Source organism: Sinocyclocheilus grahami, unplaced genomic scaffold (assembly GCF_001515645.1).
Source record: "Sinocyclocheilus grahami isolate Dianchi unplaced genomic scaffold, SAMN03320097.WGS_v1.1 scaffold740.1, whole genome shotgun sequence".
Lineage (NCBI taxonomy): Eukaryota > Metazoa > Chordata > Actinopteri > Cypriniformes > Cyprinidae > Sinocyclocheilus > Sinocyclocheilus grahami.
In genome coordinates this window covers 79,869-98,572 of record NW_015505919.1, presented here as the reverse complement: position 1 = coordinate 98,572, position 18,704 = coordinate 79,869, and the positions used below count along the sequence as shown (strand labels likewise).

Below are 18,704 nucleotides of genomic sequence, written 5' to 3'. Positions count from 1 at the left end.
GTGCACATTCACTCTTATTCGTATGTCTAATAGTCGAAAACGCAAATGTCTCGTCACGTTCATTTATGATTTACATGAATCATGATCGCATATTTTCAATTCAAAATGGCAAAATTTCATAAAAAGTTGAGTAGTTTGCATCACTAGATAGTCTATTACTGTCAGTCGCTGAACATTTCTATCGTATAACAGTTTTCTAATACAGTACTACTTACATCTTTCCACGAACTCTCGTTGCGTTGTGACAGTGACAGTAAGACCCGCCTTCTTTGATTTGATTGGCCATTTCGATCATTTTGACATTGATGAGCGCTGTTGGACCATTGAGGCAGACCAGCCTAAAAGTTTAACTTTTAAAACTTTTTGTCATTCTAACAACAAACAGCTTTACTCATTCTTATACACAGAGTCTTATACTGTCTATAAGCTATGACTATTTTAGTCTTTCGAAGGACAAAATTGGTGGAAAAACAGTAATAAAAATTAGACATAAATGACATAAAATGCACGCCAGAAGCGAGGCCCTCTAGAGGCGCGAAGCCCTGTGCAGTCGTACACTTGGCACAGCCCTTGGAGACAGTACTGTGTATGTATGTATGTATATATATATATAGATAGATAGATAGATAGATAGATAGATAGATAGGACAAATATCTATCTATCTATCTATTACAAAAAAATGTAATAATGTATTGATATACACACACAGATCCCCAGCACCGGTTTTTGCACTTACCTGTCATATGAATACCTCTGAACCTCGTACTGTGATGATGTTGCTGTTGTGGTGCCAAGTTCAAGTCCAAAAAGCTGCTGTGCTGTGCAGCAGAAGAAGGGGCTCCAGTGTGATTCAAGTGTGGGAGGTTATTGCGCATGGGCATGCCCATCCAACTGTGGCGAGAGGTCTGCGCCTGCCCGGGAAAGCTGAAGGAGTTGTAGACAGTGCGGTGTGGGAGCTGGGAGAAGCCCCGTGAGGGCAAGCTGGAGTTTGGGGCGAAGTGTGAGGACGTGGGGGGCTGAAGTGGGCCTTTCATGGAAGGGGCGTTGTGGAGTGGACTGAGTAAAGGCCCGTGGGGGAAGACTGGCACTGATTTTCTGCCAGTCATGGGTAAGGAGGCTTTGTCTTGCACCGAGAGCTCTTTCTCTATAAGGTCAGCCAGTGCCTTACGGGTGACGTCAAATGGGTCAAAGCCGAGGTCGTCATCCTGTTGCTTGGCTGAAGAACCGAAACCAAAGGCCGCTTGCCAGTCCGTAGAGGATGACACTGGTATGGTATCTGTCAAAATGAAGAAGGAGAATTGTACATTTTGTGTGTGTAATGCGGTGCTTTTTGTTGTGCAAATAATATTTGGCCCTTGAGATGTAAAGTCTAAATGGGTCCAGGTACCTGACGTGAAGAGGCTCTGTGGTTCTGGGGCAGTGGGCCAATCGGAGTTACTGTGAAGGGAACTGGAAAAGCCAGACAGGCCGCTGGGGATGGGATTGGGGTGTCGGAAGTTGCTGTTGTCTGAAAAGAGTGATTGTGATTCGGCTGCTGCTCCTTCAAAAGGCGACCGTACTGTCAGCCCTGCTACACAGATAGGCACCACTAGAGATGGCTTGGACAGGCCAGGAGGCGGCGATGGAGAGTCATTGCCAGAAATCTGGAGGATTTAGTAAGGGGGGGGGGGGGGAATCAGGATGTTTTTATCTTGTGTTAAAACATTACCTGCTCTATTTAAAGAAAAGTGATTTAGGTAAGGTAAATAATGATCAGCACTGCGATCCTGAACTTACTTGTTGTGATGTTTCTCCGTTACTTATACCGATGGAATCTGAATGTTTGTTATTTGGGCTGCAGGAAAATAATACAAACTTGAATCAATGACATTCATACAGTACATGAATTACTGTATTACACAAATTAAACTGCATTTAGCTCATTTAGAAAGCTGAAAAGTTTTCATTAAAAAAAATTGTCTGACAGCATTAAGCTAATGTTTGGAAGAAAATGTCCTTAATTGTCACAAGAAAACAAGTGCAATTTCACAAATTCATTTTGTGCTTCTAGAGTATTCAGTTTATATTATTACCATCCAACAATACCTTGAACCCTCTGTGCCCTTAAGTACTTGAGAAGAGATTATGAAGTTTTTTAAATAATTTGGCAAAGGAAAAAAAAAAGGCTGACAGAATATGGCACTAGGCAGAAGTTCACAGGCTGGCTACCTGCCAGAGTCCCAGTTTGATGTGAAGGGAGGCAGGCCAGTGATGGAGCTAAGGCCGAGCTCTGTGTACGGACCGTCTGGAGTCATGTTTTCAGAGTCGGAGCCGCCATCTAGGGGTGGGGTCTTATGGTGTTCTGGAAGCCCATTGGGTGTCTTTCCTGTGGTTTGTAACGAAGGCCAAGATTCTTTGTTGTTACTGTTGGAACTGGGGAATATGATATGAAACTTTAAATATGATAGAAACATTAAATGTAAAGGAGAAAGACACCAAGAAAACATTAATGTTTCCATATTCATTATTGATATTTTAATGCGTAATGAAAGTATAAATGAACAAATTATAATGAATTCATTTTAATTGTAACGTCACTACTCATAATTATAGTTTTCTGTAGAACTCCGAATAATAAAGTCATCAAAAATATGAAATAACTTCCATATTTCCATGTGTTATTACTAAATTAAAGAATACATAAATAGGTTTTTAATTGGAGCTGGTGTGAAAGGTATGATTCAGATACAAACCTCTGTGATGTGCCCGATTTGCCCTTTGTCTTCTCCCCTGTCGAGCTCTGCAGGAAGTTCGGGTTTGTTTTGTAGAGCTCCTGTAAGAGTTTCTGTTCATATTCCTGATGTTTCCCTGCCTGCATTGTCAAATGTTATGAGCTCAGACGCAAGACCGTCAATATAAGTAAAGAGGTTAAAAAGCAGGAAACCGCAACGTTACCTGCATTTCTTCTTTTGTGAAACTAGCAGCTTCGTCTCCCAGCTCGTGAAGATACATACAGTCTGATTTGGGGCACTGCATGCTTTTTAGAAAATAACTACAGTATTTTGTTGTACCTAAAGAAGCCTGCGTGAGAAAGGCATATTTAGATATATTAATGCACACTGGAAGTAACTAACTCCTCATAACATCAGACTATTTCTGTCCCATGTTTTCATTACCTTAAGTGTCCTGCCATCTACTACAACATTGTTAACACACTGTATAGCTCTGAGGGCATCTTCTGATCGAATGTAAGTGACGTAGGCACTGGCGCTAGGACCCTGGGGACAAATATCAAAGCATATTAGATGACTAAATCAGATTGAGCAAATCAGTACAAATGGCAGGCCCTGTAAAAAATTTTATTATGCAAAGTATTTGCTTGTTTAAATCATTTGAGCAGACACAAGGCTAGCTGGGAAGAAAACAAAGCTCACCTGTGAGCCAGCATAAGAAGTGCTGTTATTGATGACCACCTTATGGATCTTCCCAAACTTCCCGAAGTACTCCAGCCTTTTTAAGACCTGCAATCAGACATCAATTATATATTTAAAAACCCCTGATTGCTATTTGCAGATCATCAACAGCACATGCAAATGCAGTTTGTTTAGTTGACTCACACAGGGAGAGAGCACACCTGATTATCATGATTCATCGGAAGGATATGACTCAATCACCATTAATTATATGAGAAAGGCATATGAAATTTAGGTTAGGAACTAAACGTACCCCATCAGCACTGTGCCAAATATCATTTAACAATTTAAACTCTGTTTTTACACCACCAAAGATCGTTTCTACTTATAAACCTAACATAAATAAACCATTTTACACAACAAGGCTTTTGAGGATGAAATAAAAAAAACAGGATTTGCGTGAATGACGTACGGAGAACCGATGACCTAAACACTATCAACAGGATGTCCACAATGTTCAGCCAAATCCACAGTGAAAACGAAGTGTGGCACACAAGTAGGTCTCTGGCAGGTGACTGACAGTTCATTGGCGGAGGGCTTCACCTCGACGGCATGGTGCTTTTGAGATTCTGGTCACTCTTGAACTGTGAAAGCAGCCCGGATGTTTCTTTGCAGTCTTTGCTCGAGTGTAGCGGCCTCACTCGCTTTCAGTTTTTTTTTTGTTCTTTTTCACAGCCTCAGTGTGAAATAAATGATGGCACAGAAACTGAAAAGTGATGGGATGATCGGTATAGAAAGAACATTCAGGCAGACAAACCGCATAAAAACATCGTCACAATGTACATTTTATGTTTTTAAAGCTTTGTGCTCCTTATCTCATTCGAACGCTCTTGAATTGAGAAGGCATGTTCTCACTCTCTCGGTTTGTCACACTGAATAACTTGTTCTCTGCTGAGATCTATTCAGGGTGCATGACGTCAGCTCTGATGGCAAATAGAGGGAGAGAAAGAGCGTCAGAGAGAAGGGAGCGAAAAGAGAGTGAAAGCTGTTTTCGTGGGCTGGTTATGCAGGCTAAGTGCAGCTGGTGGGCAGGTAGCTTTCATTTCCCAGGAAACCATTTATGGTCTTTTTTTTCTCCATTTAATGATATGTGGCATGAAATCAAATCTACACATCTTCAAGGAGTTTCATGCAGCCAGATGGAAGTGACCCTGTACAATACGCCATAAGAAATACCATAATATGTAGAATAGTAGCATCAAAAAGTATGCTTTTTCATATCTGAAAAAACAATGTGGTCCGTGAGATTCCACAATGCATATTTTTACATTGACTACAAGCAGTTTCCCAATATAGCAGCCGATATTTGACCTTTTTTACTTATCAGCATAAATCAATAAGTGTCATAAGCAGGACTGAGAGCACAGGAGCTCTTTTCTTTGTCTTCATTAGTTTACCGTTTTTAACAGTTCTGTCAATAGAAAGGCTATAATGCTTCTTAATATACCGTTTTCATTCAGAAAATATGCATTTATATGTCATATTCACTAGGTGTAAAATTTGCATTGAATTGTCGTTAATATGATTACCAGTGCACACAGACTCACAATTTCTTTACATTGAAAAAATTACAAAATCAAAAAGTGTATAAATGTTTAAATCCATTTATTTAGTTCAAATTATTATTTCTAATCGATTCATTTTCAAATGATTTATTTTGGATATTATGTAAAATGTAGTTTTAATTACAAAAAGCTTGATGGTTGAGTTATTTACTAACTTTAAATGAAATTATGATACCTATACGAGTCAACCACTAGTACTACTTGATTAGAGTCAGAATAAGATTATAAATCCTGTGAGTCAGGTGGGTCTTTTTACACAAAAGGATATGAACTCAAAAAAGTACTTTAATGTTCTTTTCACCTGATCAGGAATGTTTTAGCTGATGGGACAAATGCTCCTTACCTTAACCTTCATTTTTTAACAGTTAGAAAATAGATAAGACCTTGATGGGACAGAAAAACGCAGACTTTTTCATATCTTGCTTGCACTGGGACTTTTATAAAGCACAGAAACCAAGTGTGGGTGAATTTTGAGAGCTTACTACCAAATACCACCAAGATGAATATCAAGCTTTAGTGCAATGGAGTCATTGATCTTGAGTGAGAGGAACATCAGTTACACAGAGGTCGATGTGTTTTGCTGAATCACCTCGGGATCGGCGAGTCTTTGTGAAAGGCCCACCACAAACACCAGGTTTCTCTGGACGACTCGCACACTGGAGAGGTGCTTGCGGTTCTCTGTGATCTTCTGCTTCCGCTCACTCTGCTTCTGCTTCTTCTCATTCTTTATCCTCTGAAGTTCCTCTTGAGAGAGAGGTTTGTAGACTGCAGGGTCTTCTGGATAGGGCTAAACCAAACATAAGATCCTAAATGTTAGATGCAATCATTCTTGAAGATTGTGTTTCACTAAATAATATTTTATAGCAATGCAAATAGCAAATCATTTCCCCAGGTGAATACTTTTTATACAATATATTGATGCATTTTAATAAACAGCAATTTTTAAACAAATACACTAAAACTCACATAAAGAGCTGTGAAATCAAATGCATACACCCAAATTTCCACATTTAATAAAATGTTTTTATGTACTATTTATGAATATAAAGCCTTTCATTTTAAAAATTAAGGATCAGTGGATAGCCTGGGATTATTTTAAAAGATAAACAACTGGAATGAAGAGCATGATATTGTATGACATATGCTTCAGTAAAACAGGAAATAATAACATGCATCCTGCAAATTAAGGCTAAGCAGCTGCAGTAAACTGGACACTACAGGGACTGATTTAAGTGATTGTCTGGGTGCGTTTAGAAAAATAACAAGAACTAGAGGCCTGTTGTGCTGCACATGTTCCCTCCACACAGCTGTACAGCAACGATAAAAATCACGCAGACCCTGAGGCTACAGGAGGAGTGTGAATTATTCCAGCAAAGCTCCCTGGGATGCTGAAAGATAGCCATTAAACCTCATCTCCTGGAGCTCCCCAATATAGCAGTTTCTTAGAAATAAATGAAAGTGTCAAACCTTGATAAATGCAATCAAGTGGTAAAGCCCAAACTGCAACATGTAAAACTAGATCTCATTTTAGTTTACAGGCCTAATAACTTGCATAGTTTAATATAACTAATCAAGGATGATTCTAACCAAATTGGTTTGTGTGCTGTACTGGCTTGTTGGTTACCTTTCTGCAGGCCGGGCAGAGGCCGTTCTCATCTGTGCGTATGCGATGCCAGCAGAAGCGGCAGATCTGATAGCCGCAGGTGCAAGGGAAGAAATTGACGTCGTCAATTTCCAATGGTTCCATGCACAGTGGGCACTCCATAGTGTCCTCCTTCACCTCAGGGCTGCGGGACATCCTATGGCACGGTGCAGAGAAAAGAGTGGGGTGTTCTCACAGTTTAGAGGCAGAGCTGATGAGAAATTTTTTATTATTATTTTTTTTTTTTAAATACGTTTTATTTTTTTTTTAATGCTATTTTTTAAAATACTTTTAATATGAATATCAATTAATAATAGTAATTATCAATAATTAATTAATAGGTTTAAACATTTCTTATATAGCCTAATTGTAATAAAAAAAATAATAATGTTGTATTAGTTTTTAAATGCCAAAAATTGCCTAACAAAACTTCTAGGTTTAGAAATGCAGCCAATATCTACAAAAATCTTGTTTCTTTCCAACAGTGCCTAATCTTCAGATGCGAGACAGAATTAGGCTTATATCACTCAAATAGTCTCAAAGCACACTAGTGACTAGAGGTTGCAACAGAGAGCCAATAATGAGACTGCTACTAGTAAGAGTGTGTTTGTGTGTGTGGGAGGAGTTTAAAACTCAAGTCAAGAGAGGAATTGAAGGCATAATTGGAATCGACAACCCCAAACACCCACACAAGCAATTGCAACAGTTTCAATAACAAGTATGCGTATCCTCTAGGGATCATCCAGTGAACCGGCTGTCTAAATGTGTAGGTGCAAATTCAGCAATTACAGAAAATGAGGTTTTGGACCCTCATATGGAGCACAGATCCGTGGGCTCATGACAAGGTTTGCATCTCGAATGTAGGATGCATTGGTTGAAAAGCAATATGATGTCTCTGTGGAGTTATTGGGAAGGAATGTGACTGCTAGCATCTTCATTTAAAAGCCTACTAAAAAATAATTTCGACATTTAAAAAAAAAAAAGAAACAAAAAAAAACCGCCAGAAACAAAATGGGGTTTAATTCATTTAATTTAGCAGGGGGTGAGATAACAGGGTTAATACAAGCTAATTTGTGTCTAAGTGGCAATTGGTTTTCTTTTGGTCCATATGTGTTGCTGTCACATTCTGATTTAGTGTCTTCTGCAGTAGTACTGAAAACCATCTGAATAAACAAAATGGACGAGCACAAATACAACAGTTTGTCCAAGACAGTTCCGTTCCCTGGTGGCACTTCCCCACGAGGTTCATTTATCAAACAATGGTCTGAACGAAGCTCCCAAATGGGAACAAATACAGGACAGCCCAGTGTGCGTTAACAAACAAACCAGAATATGAAGCTTCCATGGAGTGATTCATTGTCACATTAAACGAATGGCAAAAAAACATTACAGAGCCAGCAATATCTTATAAACTATAAGGGAAACAACCAGATTTGATGATATTAGCCTCATATTTGTAGTTCCTGTTTTAAGAAGGGGGAGCAACAACATGGACGAGCACAAATACAACAGTTTGTCCAAGACAGTTCCGTTCCCTGGTGGCACTTCCCCACGAGGTTCATTTATCAAACAATGGTCTGAACGAAGCTCCCAAATGGGAACAAATACAGGACAGCCCAGTGTGCGTTAACAAACAAACCAGAATATGAAGCTTCCATGGAGTGATTCATTTTGTCACATTAAACGAATGGCAAAAAAACATTACAGAGCCAGCAATATCTTATAAACTATAAGGGAAACAACCAGATTTTATGATATTAGCCTCATATTTGTAGTTCCTGTTTTAAGAAGGGGGAGAGACATTCTAGAGCATTTGATTGGCCAAAAACCTGCACAGTGCAGGAGGAGTCAAAATTATTAGTATGTTTTCCCAGGAAAATGTATATGCACATGAACAATGTTTTTTGGCCATCCTTATTGTTGAGCCCAGAGTACAATATACACAAAACATTGTGGTGAGTATTTTTTTTATACTTTCGTACACATTAAATTGATCAAACTTACAGTAAAGACTATTATAATGTTATAAAAGATTTATATTTTAAATAAATGCTGCTCTTTTGAACTTTCTATTCATCAAAGAAGCTTAAGTCTTTCTGAAAGATCAAGTCACACTGAAGTGCAATGTATTCTGCTTTGCCATTACATGAATAATTTACATTTTAAATTGATTAAAATAGAAAACATTTTAAATCGCAATAATATTTCACAAAATTACTGTTTTAATGCATTTCTGATCAAATAAATGCAGCCTTGTTGAGCATAAGAGACTTCAAGAACTTTTTTTTTTTTTTTTTTAAATCTTACTGACCCAAACTTTCAAACAGTGTTGTATGTATACAGCCTCACAGCTAGCACACGCAGATTAAAAGCCAACAAAGCTCCAATTGTCATTTCGTGGGGTCTTATGGTCACTGTCAGTAGCGGAAGCACCAGGAGCTGTCTAAAAATATCCCATCCTGGCCAGGCAGTGTACAGCAGGAGGAGTCAGTCCCTTGAATCTCCCTTTAAAAGGGAAATGCTGATTGAACGCAGGGGGGCGGTCTGCGCTACATGTAGGGTAATCAGCACTTCCTCGGATCGACAAGGTCTCACCCCAGCTAGTAAGGGGGGCGGTGGGGAAATTGCAAAGCACAGTCTCCTTAACATGCCGATATGGAATTAGAAACAGAGCGCAAGGTTTTTTTTTTCCGGCCCCAGGGCCAGGACTGTATGGAGAAGGAATTCCCACTGTTGGTGAGGATGGGATTCCTTCCCAGCAGAGGCAGATCTCAGCTCTGGGTAATGAAAGCTTTCCGCTGGCCCCTGCTGGGGACGATGCATAACAAACATTTAACCATCACTCTTGTAAAAAAATATTTAATTCCCACACAATGATTATAAACTCCCAAGACACACTCAAGCTGTGTGGGGTTTGATTCCCTCTGGCATCTAACATCACATGCACATGTTGTGAAAGAAAGACATAATATGGAACGAACAGGGCAATAAAAGTCACAAGATGACCTTTAAAATTAAGACCTAAATGTGGAGCAAAAAGGTCTCGTCTCTGATTATCACAGTTCTAAGAGTACAAATCCTGATTTAATTCCCACACAATGATTATAAACTCCCAAGACACACTCAAGCTGTGTGGGGTTTGATTCCCTCTGGCATCTAACATCACATGCACATGTTGTGAAAGAAAGACACATAATATGGAACGAACAGGGCAATAAAAGTCACAAGATGACCTTTAAAATTAAGACCTAAATGTGGAGCAAAAAGGTCTCGTCTCTGATTATCACAGTTCTAAGAGTACAAATCCTCATTTGACTTCCAATGTAAATGCAAATCTGGATTAAACTAAACTGAAATCATTATGCTTACATTGAGCAATAAAGCCAGAATCACCCATAAATCTCTTTGGAGCAGACACGGTAACAAACATGTTTACAAGGTGACTAAGGTGCTGGGAAAGCGTAGGAACAAATGATAATCTAAACCTACAAACCCGTTTGAGTTTTGGCGACGGTACATGTTTTTGTGTATAGATTAACCCAGAGGGCCGTGGGAGCTGAACGATGAACGGACGGCCTGAAGGGCCCTCAATCCTGTTTGCAGGGGTCAACATGGAATGACCTTTCTTCAAAGCATACCGAAATTCTTGAGAAAACATTCAAACTGCTAATTGCAGGCTCATCGGGCTTTGGGTTTCTCCGCACCTCACTGAGACGCTACGGCACACCCATTTAAAGCATAAAAACGGAATAAAGTGCACATTTCCGATAGCTCACTTACAGTACTAATAACTTGGGAGTATGCATGTTTGATTCAGAAAACTTTCGGCATAACCTTAAATAGAAAGCCAACATCTGCAAATACAAAAACAACGCAAATCTCAAGGACATTGCGCCATCTAGAAACAAAAATGGAAGGCTTTCACAACATTTTATGACAAAACATCAATAACCACACTAAAGGCCACACCAAAGAATGAGAATAACAGATGTGCAACACTGAATACAGCAACTTAAAAAAAAAAAAATCACTAGATTATGTCTAGAAGGCAGATTTATATAGTCTGTAACAGGCAGTTTATTTTATATGCGAGTCAAATTGAAGGTCTGTGTTTTTGAAATGGGCAAAATTGAGGGGCTTCATAACACTTTATACCAAAACTGCAACTTAAATAGGGCTGTCGCGATTCGTCGATTTTATTAGTCTTTTCGATTTTTAAAAATCCTCGACTTAATTTTGCTCGCGTCGACTGGCAAGATACCAGAAGTGGCGCATTTCACAGACGAGAATCCATAAAACACATTATTAGTCTGTTTTCCAAGGCTGCATAATACATTTAACATAATTAAGCATAATTGTGAATTCACAGATGCTACGATTTAATACAGGAGAACACATCGCGGTTTCAAAATAAAAGCTCAAACCCTCACTCTGAGTTTACACGTTTTGATGTCCACATATTAATTTAATTACAGTGGCTATAGTATTTCGGTCCTAAAGAAATTGCCAAATATTAAAGATTAAGTGAACATTTGAATGAAATGGTGCTTGGTCAATATTAAACAAGGATTAGATCGCACAGTAATGTGTAAAAACAATCGTCAGGCCATTGGCGCCCTCTGCAGGCCTTTGTTGTAATGCGTAATGTACATTAGCTCTATTGTTTATCATGCATTTTAACAATTTTGTTCAATAAAACCATATGATTTCTAGCTTTTGATACTTTATTTGAACTAATTATTATTGCCTCATTGCTGTTATATATGTATTTTAAGTCATTTTAAAGGCTATTGCTCACTTACATCTATCCTTATTACCACAAAAAAAACAATTATAATTATAGGGCACTATGAAATCCGTTTTATTTCCAAATTCAGTTTTTTCCATTTTCATTTTTCTATACTCTGTTTTAATGGTTAAATTAAATTGTATTAATCAAAAAGCCTGTCTAATTGAGTTTTACAGTTTTATCTTTACCAAATTCTGTTTTCCATTATTTTCTGGATTCCGTTTTAATGGCTCCATTAAATTTTAATAATCAAAAGCATCTCCAATTAATTGATTTTTATTTAAAAAAGGAAAAAAAAGTTGAGGTTTTTTTTCACAAATACTGCACATTTACATTTTTCTCCTAAATAAATTCTGGTAAATAATATTTCTGGTAAATACTCCTTTAAAAAGTGTTTTTTGATTATAATTGTATTATTAGTAGACTAGAAAGCATGGATATGTTGTCATTCTTACACTACAATCCTGAACTTTGGGCAGGCGCATCTGCGTTAACTCTTAACGTTAACTTTCCTCGTGAAATGTGTGTAGGTCCGACAATAGCCTCCACGATGTCATCGCTCGTGGCCAGTGCACTCTAAGCAGTTATGAGCAGCAGGCTGTGTAATATGTGTGAACTCTTATTTTTGTCATCACTTGGCCATTTGACTTATAGCAGTGTCCAGTGTTTCCCATACATTGAGTTATTACTTCGTTGAATAAACTGATCACTTTTTTCCATTTCAAAATTAAAATGCAGTGCTGGCGTTTTTATATGAATGTATCTTTGAAAAGAACCGACCGTCTTCAGAAAAGCTTTGGTGTCATTTTCATTTCGTCTTTCTTGTAATGCCTGATAAAGTAGCGTTTGTGAGCGCAGTGCTTATTAGATTACAGCCGTTACTACTATTACTATCTTGTACCCTGCAATAATCATTTACTCAAACTCACTTTTATGAGATTTTATTTTTTTTTTTTAAATCGGCCAAACATATCGGCATCATATATCGGCCATCGGCTGCCCTGATTTATAAATATCGGCATCGGCCAGTGAAAAACCCATATCGGTCGACCTCTAATTAGTGGCAGCCCTAAACTTAAAACAAAAAAAAATCACAAGTTTAAGACTTAAATATGGACTTAGAAAGTCTTTGGCACCATTCTGAAAGTGTTTCTGCAACAGGCAGTTAATTTTATGTGCAAATCAAAAGGAAGGTCTGTGTTTTAAATGGGCTTTGAAGTATGTGAACATGCAGTTACATAAAGTCAAGTCAACACCTCTAGTACACACTAATTTAAATTAAACAGCCTAATACACAACCACAAGCAAATGTCAACTACACACTGCTACACATTAAGACAGACTGAATTCAAAACATCATGATGTTAAATTTATAGTCAAAGGCTCTAAAAGCTGTCTTTTGCTCTGACAAATGTATGCAATATGGTGACAATTAGCACAAAAGATGGACAGTTGTCTCAGCTGGCATCATTCTAATGTCACAGAAGAGCTTAGCTGAAATTATCATCAGAGTGGGAGTCGTGTCCATTTGTGGGCTGCTCTTCATGAGCAGATGGAAGAGGCATCGGCAAGGAATGAAAGAAAAACTATTCTGGGCAGACAGAATAAAGGCACTAAAAACAATAAATGTAACACAAAAGCTATCCATTTTCGAACATATCTGCAATAGCCCATAGCCGAGAAAAAAGCATGGTTATCTAACACAACTAAACAGCTTTAATCACAAAACAGCCGAACTTTCCATATCATACTGAAGCTGAAATTAAAAGGCTTTTTTCCTGTACCGCCAGGATTGCGAGCTGGCCCGTTCAGACTGAATGTAAAGGTGCAAATTAACTTTTTCAAACAACTATAAAAACAAACAGCGCCATTTCTATGCAGCTGAACACCAAGGAAGATGAATCATATCAGAACTGAATCATATAGCACCGGTGACCCTTGCCAGAAAATGTTCTCTTAGGCACAAACAATGCCTGACGGTGCACTGGAACTGGGCCTAGACAATCGGTCCACTTAAAACCCGCCTGTTATCGCTCCCAAAGCACAATACAAGCAAAACTCTCTCGCGTTACCCTTTACAAGGATCTTTAATATGCGCCTGCATAAATATAACTGGCAAACCTTCAGTTAAATTAAATCTTAGCTATCATGCAACAAAATAAAGCATTTAAGGAAAAAGTTCACCCCAAAACTGAATGGAAACAAATGGACACTCTCAGCCATTGCATCTGACTTGCCATACAATCAAAGTGATTCTACCCTAACATCTCATTTTGTGCTCACCAGAAGAAAGAAATACGGGCCTGAAATAACATGATCGCGTTTTCAATTCTGGCTTGTTTATTCCTTTAAAAATACGCTCACATCTGAAAGACAAAATGCAGATGGTAAGCTCAAAAGGCCCACTGCTGACAACAGTATTACTAATGCACACTCAACAGAAACATAATGTTGCAACCAAACACAAAAATATCCTCTTCTGAGAGACTCGGACTATATATTATTTCTTGTGGAATGGATGACAGGTGCTTTTGGTCCATGAAAACCTGTAGGAAGCACCTCCTGTCAGTGGGCTGCCTATTGAAACGGGCGCCACACTCAATAATAAAAGTGTGTGGACAAAAATAATAAAATAAACTGCAATAACGGAGCAATGTCACCGAAATATAGACGTCATATCTTTAAAATGATTTTTGCTCAGAAAAAAACTGCAACTTCCTACTCCAATAACAAGGAAATTCCCTCTGTCAAACTGCATATGCATGTACAGCAATTAAATGTGTTTCCTTGTTAATGCCATTGAGTAAACCAGCTAAGTTAGCAAATATGGAAGTTATTCAACAGGCTAAATACATACTCAAATCAGTGTGTATATCCTGTTTACTGTCTAAGAGTCTGAATGGCAAAAAATAAGTAAGTGTTTGGCAAAGCGAGGATTGATATCCGTGTATTTTATTAAAAGCCGGTCAAACGGTGCGGCTAGCGGCTACTCGGCTAACGTTAGTCTGCCAGACTGATGAAACACACACACACAAAACAAAGGCATTTCCAGAAATGGACGTTTGAGGGAGAAAGAGGGATGATCTATATGATATAAAGAGGTGAACTGAGAGAGGAAAGCAGCTGAATGTGGAGGCGGTGGACAAGAGAGGCCTTGGTGGGATACTCACCCTGTCTATCTGTACAGACAGATTCACAGCAAATAAAATCGATCTGAACGTTCCAGGTCTAGCACAACAGGTCACAATATAATTTCCCCGGGTGGGTTGTCCCTGCTCCTGTGTGATTTGATGCGAAAACAGCAAGCTTTGTTTCTTATAGCCTCTCTGTAGAGCGGTAGTGCCTCCTAACCACCATCTTACATTGAAATAGGGAGGGGGGCGCGTCAAGTAGTGACTTTTCCGCGCATGCGCAGTTGATAATGGGTTTGGGCTTATGTGGGTAATGTAGTGTGCAATATACAGTGGCACTGGAAACGTTTAGAGAACTAGATACATTTGATGGTCGAACTGTGTATATTTTCGCATTTTTATTGAAGCAATAAATTTTGTACATTTGCAAAATGTAGTAACTGCAACTTTTGTTGGCAAATGAATGGCTTAATATATGCTATTTGTACATTACTTGTTACATTTTTCATGAATTGTTTCATAAATGTTTTATTGTTTAATGTTACTGTTTTATTAGAGCAAGTTGTCACACGTTTTAAATTGTAGCCTACGCTTTGCGCAATTTATAAATTACAATACATATTGGCCAATTAAATAGCTTGATATTGCTGTTGCATGAATTATCTTATTGTATGAATTATGTATCATAATTGTTTTACTAGTTAACTTTGCTGCAGATTTTCATGTTGTAAATTTTATACATTTGCAACATGCATTCAGTTCAGCATTTGAATTACAATTGCACTGTTTCACGAATTATGTTTCAAAATTGTGTCAAAGTTACATGCATTAGCTATACACATAGCTATACATCACTAAAGCCAGAGCACTATTACTACTTGTAGTAATAATAACTGGGGTAAAAAGTGTGACAGCCCCAGTAAATTAAATATCAGTATTTTTTCCTTCTTTCTTTCTTTAATTTTATTTAACAATAAATAAATAATAATAATATCTAATAATACTTTATTTACTTCTACAAAAGGTAGGGTGACATGTGACAGTGTGCCCTATATCAGTATTTTTATTTGTATTATCTTTTTTAGTAGATCACTGAACACATGTTCAAGAAATTGGTGAAGTATTAGTATTACTGAAAACTTGAACTTATCAAGTTTAAAAATACAAGTTTGCACAACTTCTGAAGTTCAACAGTAGGTGGAGACATAGGCCAAGATTTTTTTTTAGAAAGAACACATTTCATGTTTACATTATCTGAGTCTAAACAAAGAACACGTTCATAGTTTAAAAATAAATGAAAATATCCAAACAATTATTAGAACATACATTTTGTTCTGCACTATAGGTTCATGCAAGCCAGAAACGTATTTTTTCTTCTTTTTTTACCACAACTTTATTTACAGCATTGTGACATTTTAAAAATATAAATAGAATTTCATTCTTTAACAGACACCAGAGGACACATTTCAGCAATGTCTGTGGCCACATCCTTTAAAATCTTGCTCTGGTCTACAGTCTGCAGAATAGCTTTAAGATTGCCCCAGAATACTCTCTGCTTGCGTTCATCTGTTGGCCACTCCAGGTACGTTTTCCGCCTCAGCAGTATTCTTAACTTCAGAAACTTTTTGGGCAGAGAGTCTGTTGGTATGTGCTCCAACAGAACGAAGACCAGAGAGTCGTCGTTCACACTGATCGCCCTGTGCTGGGCGAAGAACAGTTCATAGTTGCACAACTCGCTTTGCACAAAGTGTTTGGCCAGGATGAAGAGGCTCTTGTAGCTGTCCTCCACACAATGGATTATATTGTCCACAATCCACTTCCCAGGTTCAAAATCTCTCTCATGGACGCAAAGAGACAGGCCTGACCTTTCTAATTCAGGTACCAGCTGAGATCCCACCCAGGTTGAGTCATGCTGGCTGTAGGAAATAAAGGCATGGTAGCGAAAGGTGGCATTTAGCAGTCGATCAGCCCTCTTGTAGCCTCTCCTTTTCACTCGGATCCAACCCCAAAGCATTTTGGTGTACCAAATACCATCACAAGCATAAACAATGATGGCTAGAGCAACTACCACCACAGATAACACAGACAGAACCACAGCAGCCTGCAAGCCCAGTTGACAGGACAGCCATCCGTGCTCATATGTCTCCAAACGCCGGCCGGAAAACGATGGTGGGGTGCTGCAAGAGTTATCCTGGGACCAATCTGAGAGAAGGGATTTATTATACACCATCATGAACCAAAAGGAATCGCAATCACAGCTAAATGGTTTGTGGCCGGCTTTCAAACTCCTCAGTTTGGGGAAACCTTCCATTGATTTCTGGCTAATGCAAGTTATAGCGTTCTGGTCAATGTGCAGGCTTACTAACATAGGAGCCTGAAGATCCTCTGGGATGTTATGTTAAAACTCAGATAGAGGTACGTTCGTCTGGGAAACGATGATATAATATTTAAAGGAATAACATTTATGCCTGTCTTAGAAAGGTCTATCTTTTGGAAGTATGGAGATAGGTAGTGAAACACATCGTTTCCTAGATTGTTGTGGCTGAGACTCAACTCTATCAGGTGGGGCAGCCAAAAACATGGTTTGCCAATGGAAATAAGAGTTGAAACTCAAGTCAAGAGACTCTAAGAACTTCCTATCATTGACGTTTTTGGTAATCTCAGTGAGGTCTCTGCAACGGTTATGGCTTAGCGAGAGGTTCCTCAAGGCTGGAAACACTTTGTGTGACGAACAACCAATCTACCAGAAGCCACTTTCATCCAAGAGGTTGTTTGACAGGTCCAAGACTTGTAGAAACTTTATGGCTGAAATTAGATTGCATGGAAGAATACTCATTCCGGTACCAGAGAACTTCAGGAAGGTTAGTTTGTTGACTAGTTCCATACTCACGTTAAAAGTGGGATAGTGGTACTGATGGCGGTGTACACCATCAAGTACGAAGGCTTGTAGATTCGTGGTGCGATTCTGCTTTGGAAGCCGGAAGCCATCAGTAGTGTCCTCATTGTATGTGATGTTTAAAAACACAGTTTCCTCAAAAGATGATTTCCAAAAATTTTTGAACAGTTTCACCATCACTGCATTCTGTTGCACTGTGGAAGCTTTTGTCACGAAAACAAATTCCTCGTAAGTGTTAACATACCTGACAATAAAGCTAATTCTGATTCTGATCCCAGAGCTGTTTAGCCAGGTATCTAGGATGCTTAAGTTACTGAGGGCACGCAAATCATTAAAAGCCATGAAAGGATCAGTCTTGATTGGTCTGGAAATAACTTTACAAGTTGATTTTTTTTAGTTTGGGTTTGGTCAGAATCCATAATCATGCGCTGGCAAAAAGTTACTTTCAGAACAACTTCCTGTAATGATTTGAGTTGCGAAAAAGAGCCATTTTCATAGTTTTGTAATTCCGTTCCATCTCCAGATATGATTTTTTTTTAAATGGTCGTTTTGAAGAGGAACAAAGTCCTTCACATTAACAGAAGTAGCGTCTTTACTACTGATGGCAAGGATGGAAAGTTAACTTAAGTTACCAAATGAGCCTGGAAGTGCATAACTGGGATATAGATTGGTGGATAGGTCTAGGATCCTTAGCTGGGGCAAATGCAAATTAGGAATGACTGTCAGATGGTTGTAGGAGATGTTCAGTACTTTGATTTCAGAGTTGCTGCTGAAGGCATCAGGGGAGATGTATTGAAGTCCACAGTGTGTCACTTTGAGGAAGCAGAGATTAGTTAAACCAGACAGGTCACCGTGAACAATGCTGGAGATGTTGTTGTGGGACACATCTAAGTACTCTATGCTGTTTGTTAAATGTGATGGTATCCTTGTTAGATTATTGTTGAAAAGATCCTTTTGTGTGCTCCGTCAAAGTGGAAAAATATCCAACTTCTTCACCATGTGCTTTTAACGAAATCAGTAAGAGACATGATATAAGCACAGGCCAGATGGTGGACGACATCCTCTGCACATAAAAAGGTTTATATGTGTTAAATAATGAATTAATTATATATGCATACATTTATTTTGCTAAGTGTGCAACTGAATAGCTAAATATGTATATATATATATATATATATATATATATATATATATATATTTTATATAATATGTATCTCTCACACATATA

General features: G+C 38.4%; 1 protein-coding gene and 1 pseudogene across 2 annotated transcripts in view; both read right to left on the bottom strand.

Moving 5' to 3' along the window:
* LOC107560719 (CCR4-NOT transcription complex subunit 4-like) overlaps positions 1-14,818 on the bottom strand; it is a 28,048-nt gene extending 13,230 nt beyond the window's left edge. Inside the window, exons 1-11 of one of the 2 annotated variants that reach the window (XM_016244966.1) lie at positions 14,620-14,818; positions 6,643-6,871; positions 5,608-5,805; positions 3,415-3,501; positions 3,157-3,258; positions 2,936-3,061; positions 2,734-2,852; positions 2,210-2,413; positions 1,778-1,835; positions 1,389-1,644; positions 738-1,277 (exon numbers count right to left, since the gene is read on the bottom strand). In XM_016244966.1, coding sequence (XP_016100452.1) covers positions 738-1,277; positions 1,389-1,644; positions 1,778-1,835; positions 2,210-2,413; positions 2,734-2,852; positions 2,936-3,061; positions 3,157-3,258; positions 3,415-3,501; positions 5,608-5,805; positions 6,643-6,816 — 1,864 coding nt within the window. In that variant the 5' untranslated portion in view covers positions 6,817-6,871; positions 14,620-14,818. The remainder of the gene's footprint in view (positions 1-737; positions 1,278-1,388; positions 1,645-1,777; positions 1,836-2,209; positions 2,414-2,733; positions 2,853-2,935; positions 3,062-3,156; positions 3,259-3,414; positions 3,502-5,607; positions 5,806-6,642; positions 6,872-14,619) is intronic. The other variant, XM_016244967.1, reaches the window with a different exon arrangement.
* Positions 14,819-16,015: 1,197 nt separating this feature from the next.
* On the bottom strand, positions 16,016-18,536 carry LOC107560705 (toll-like receptor 2; annotated as a pseudogene).
* Positions 18,537-18,704: the final 168 nt, after the last annotated feature.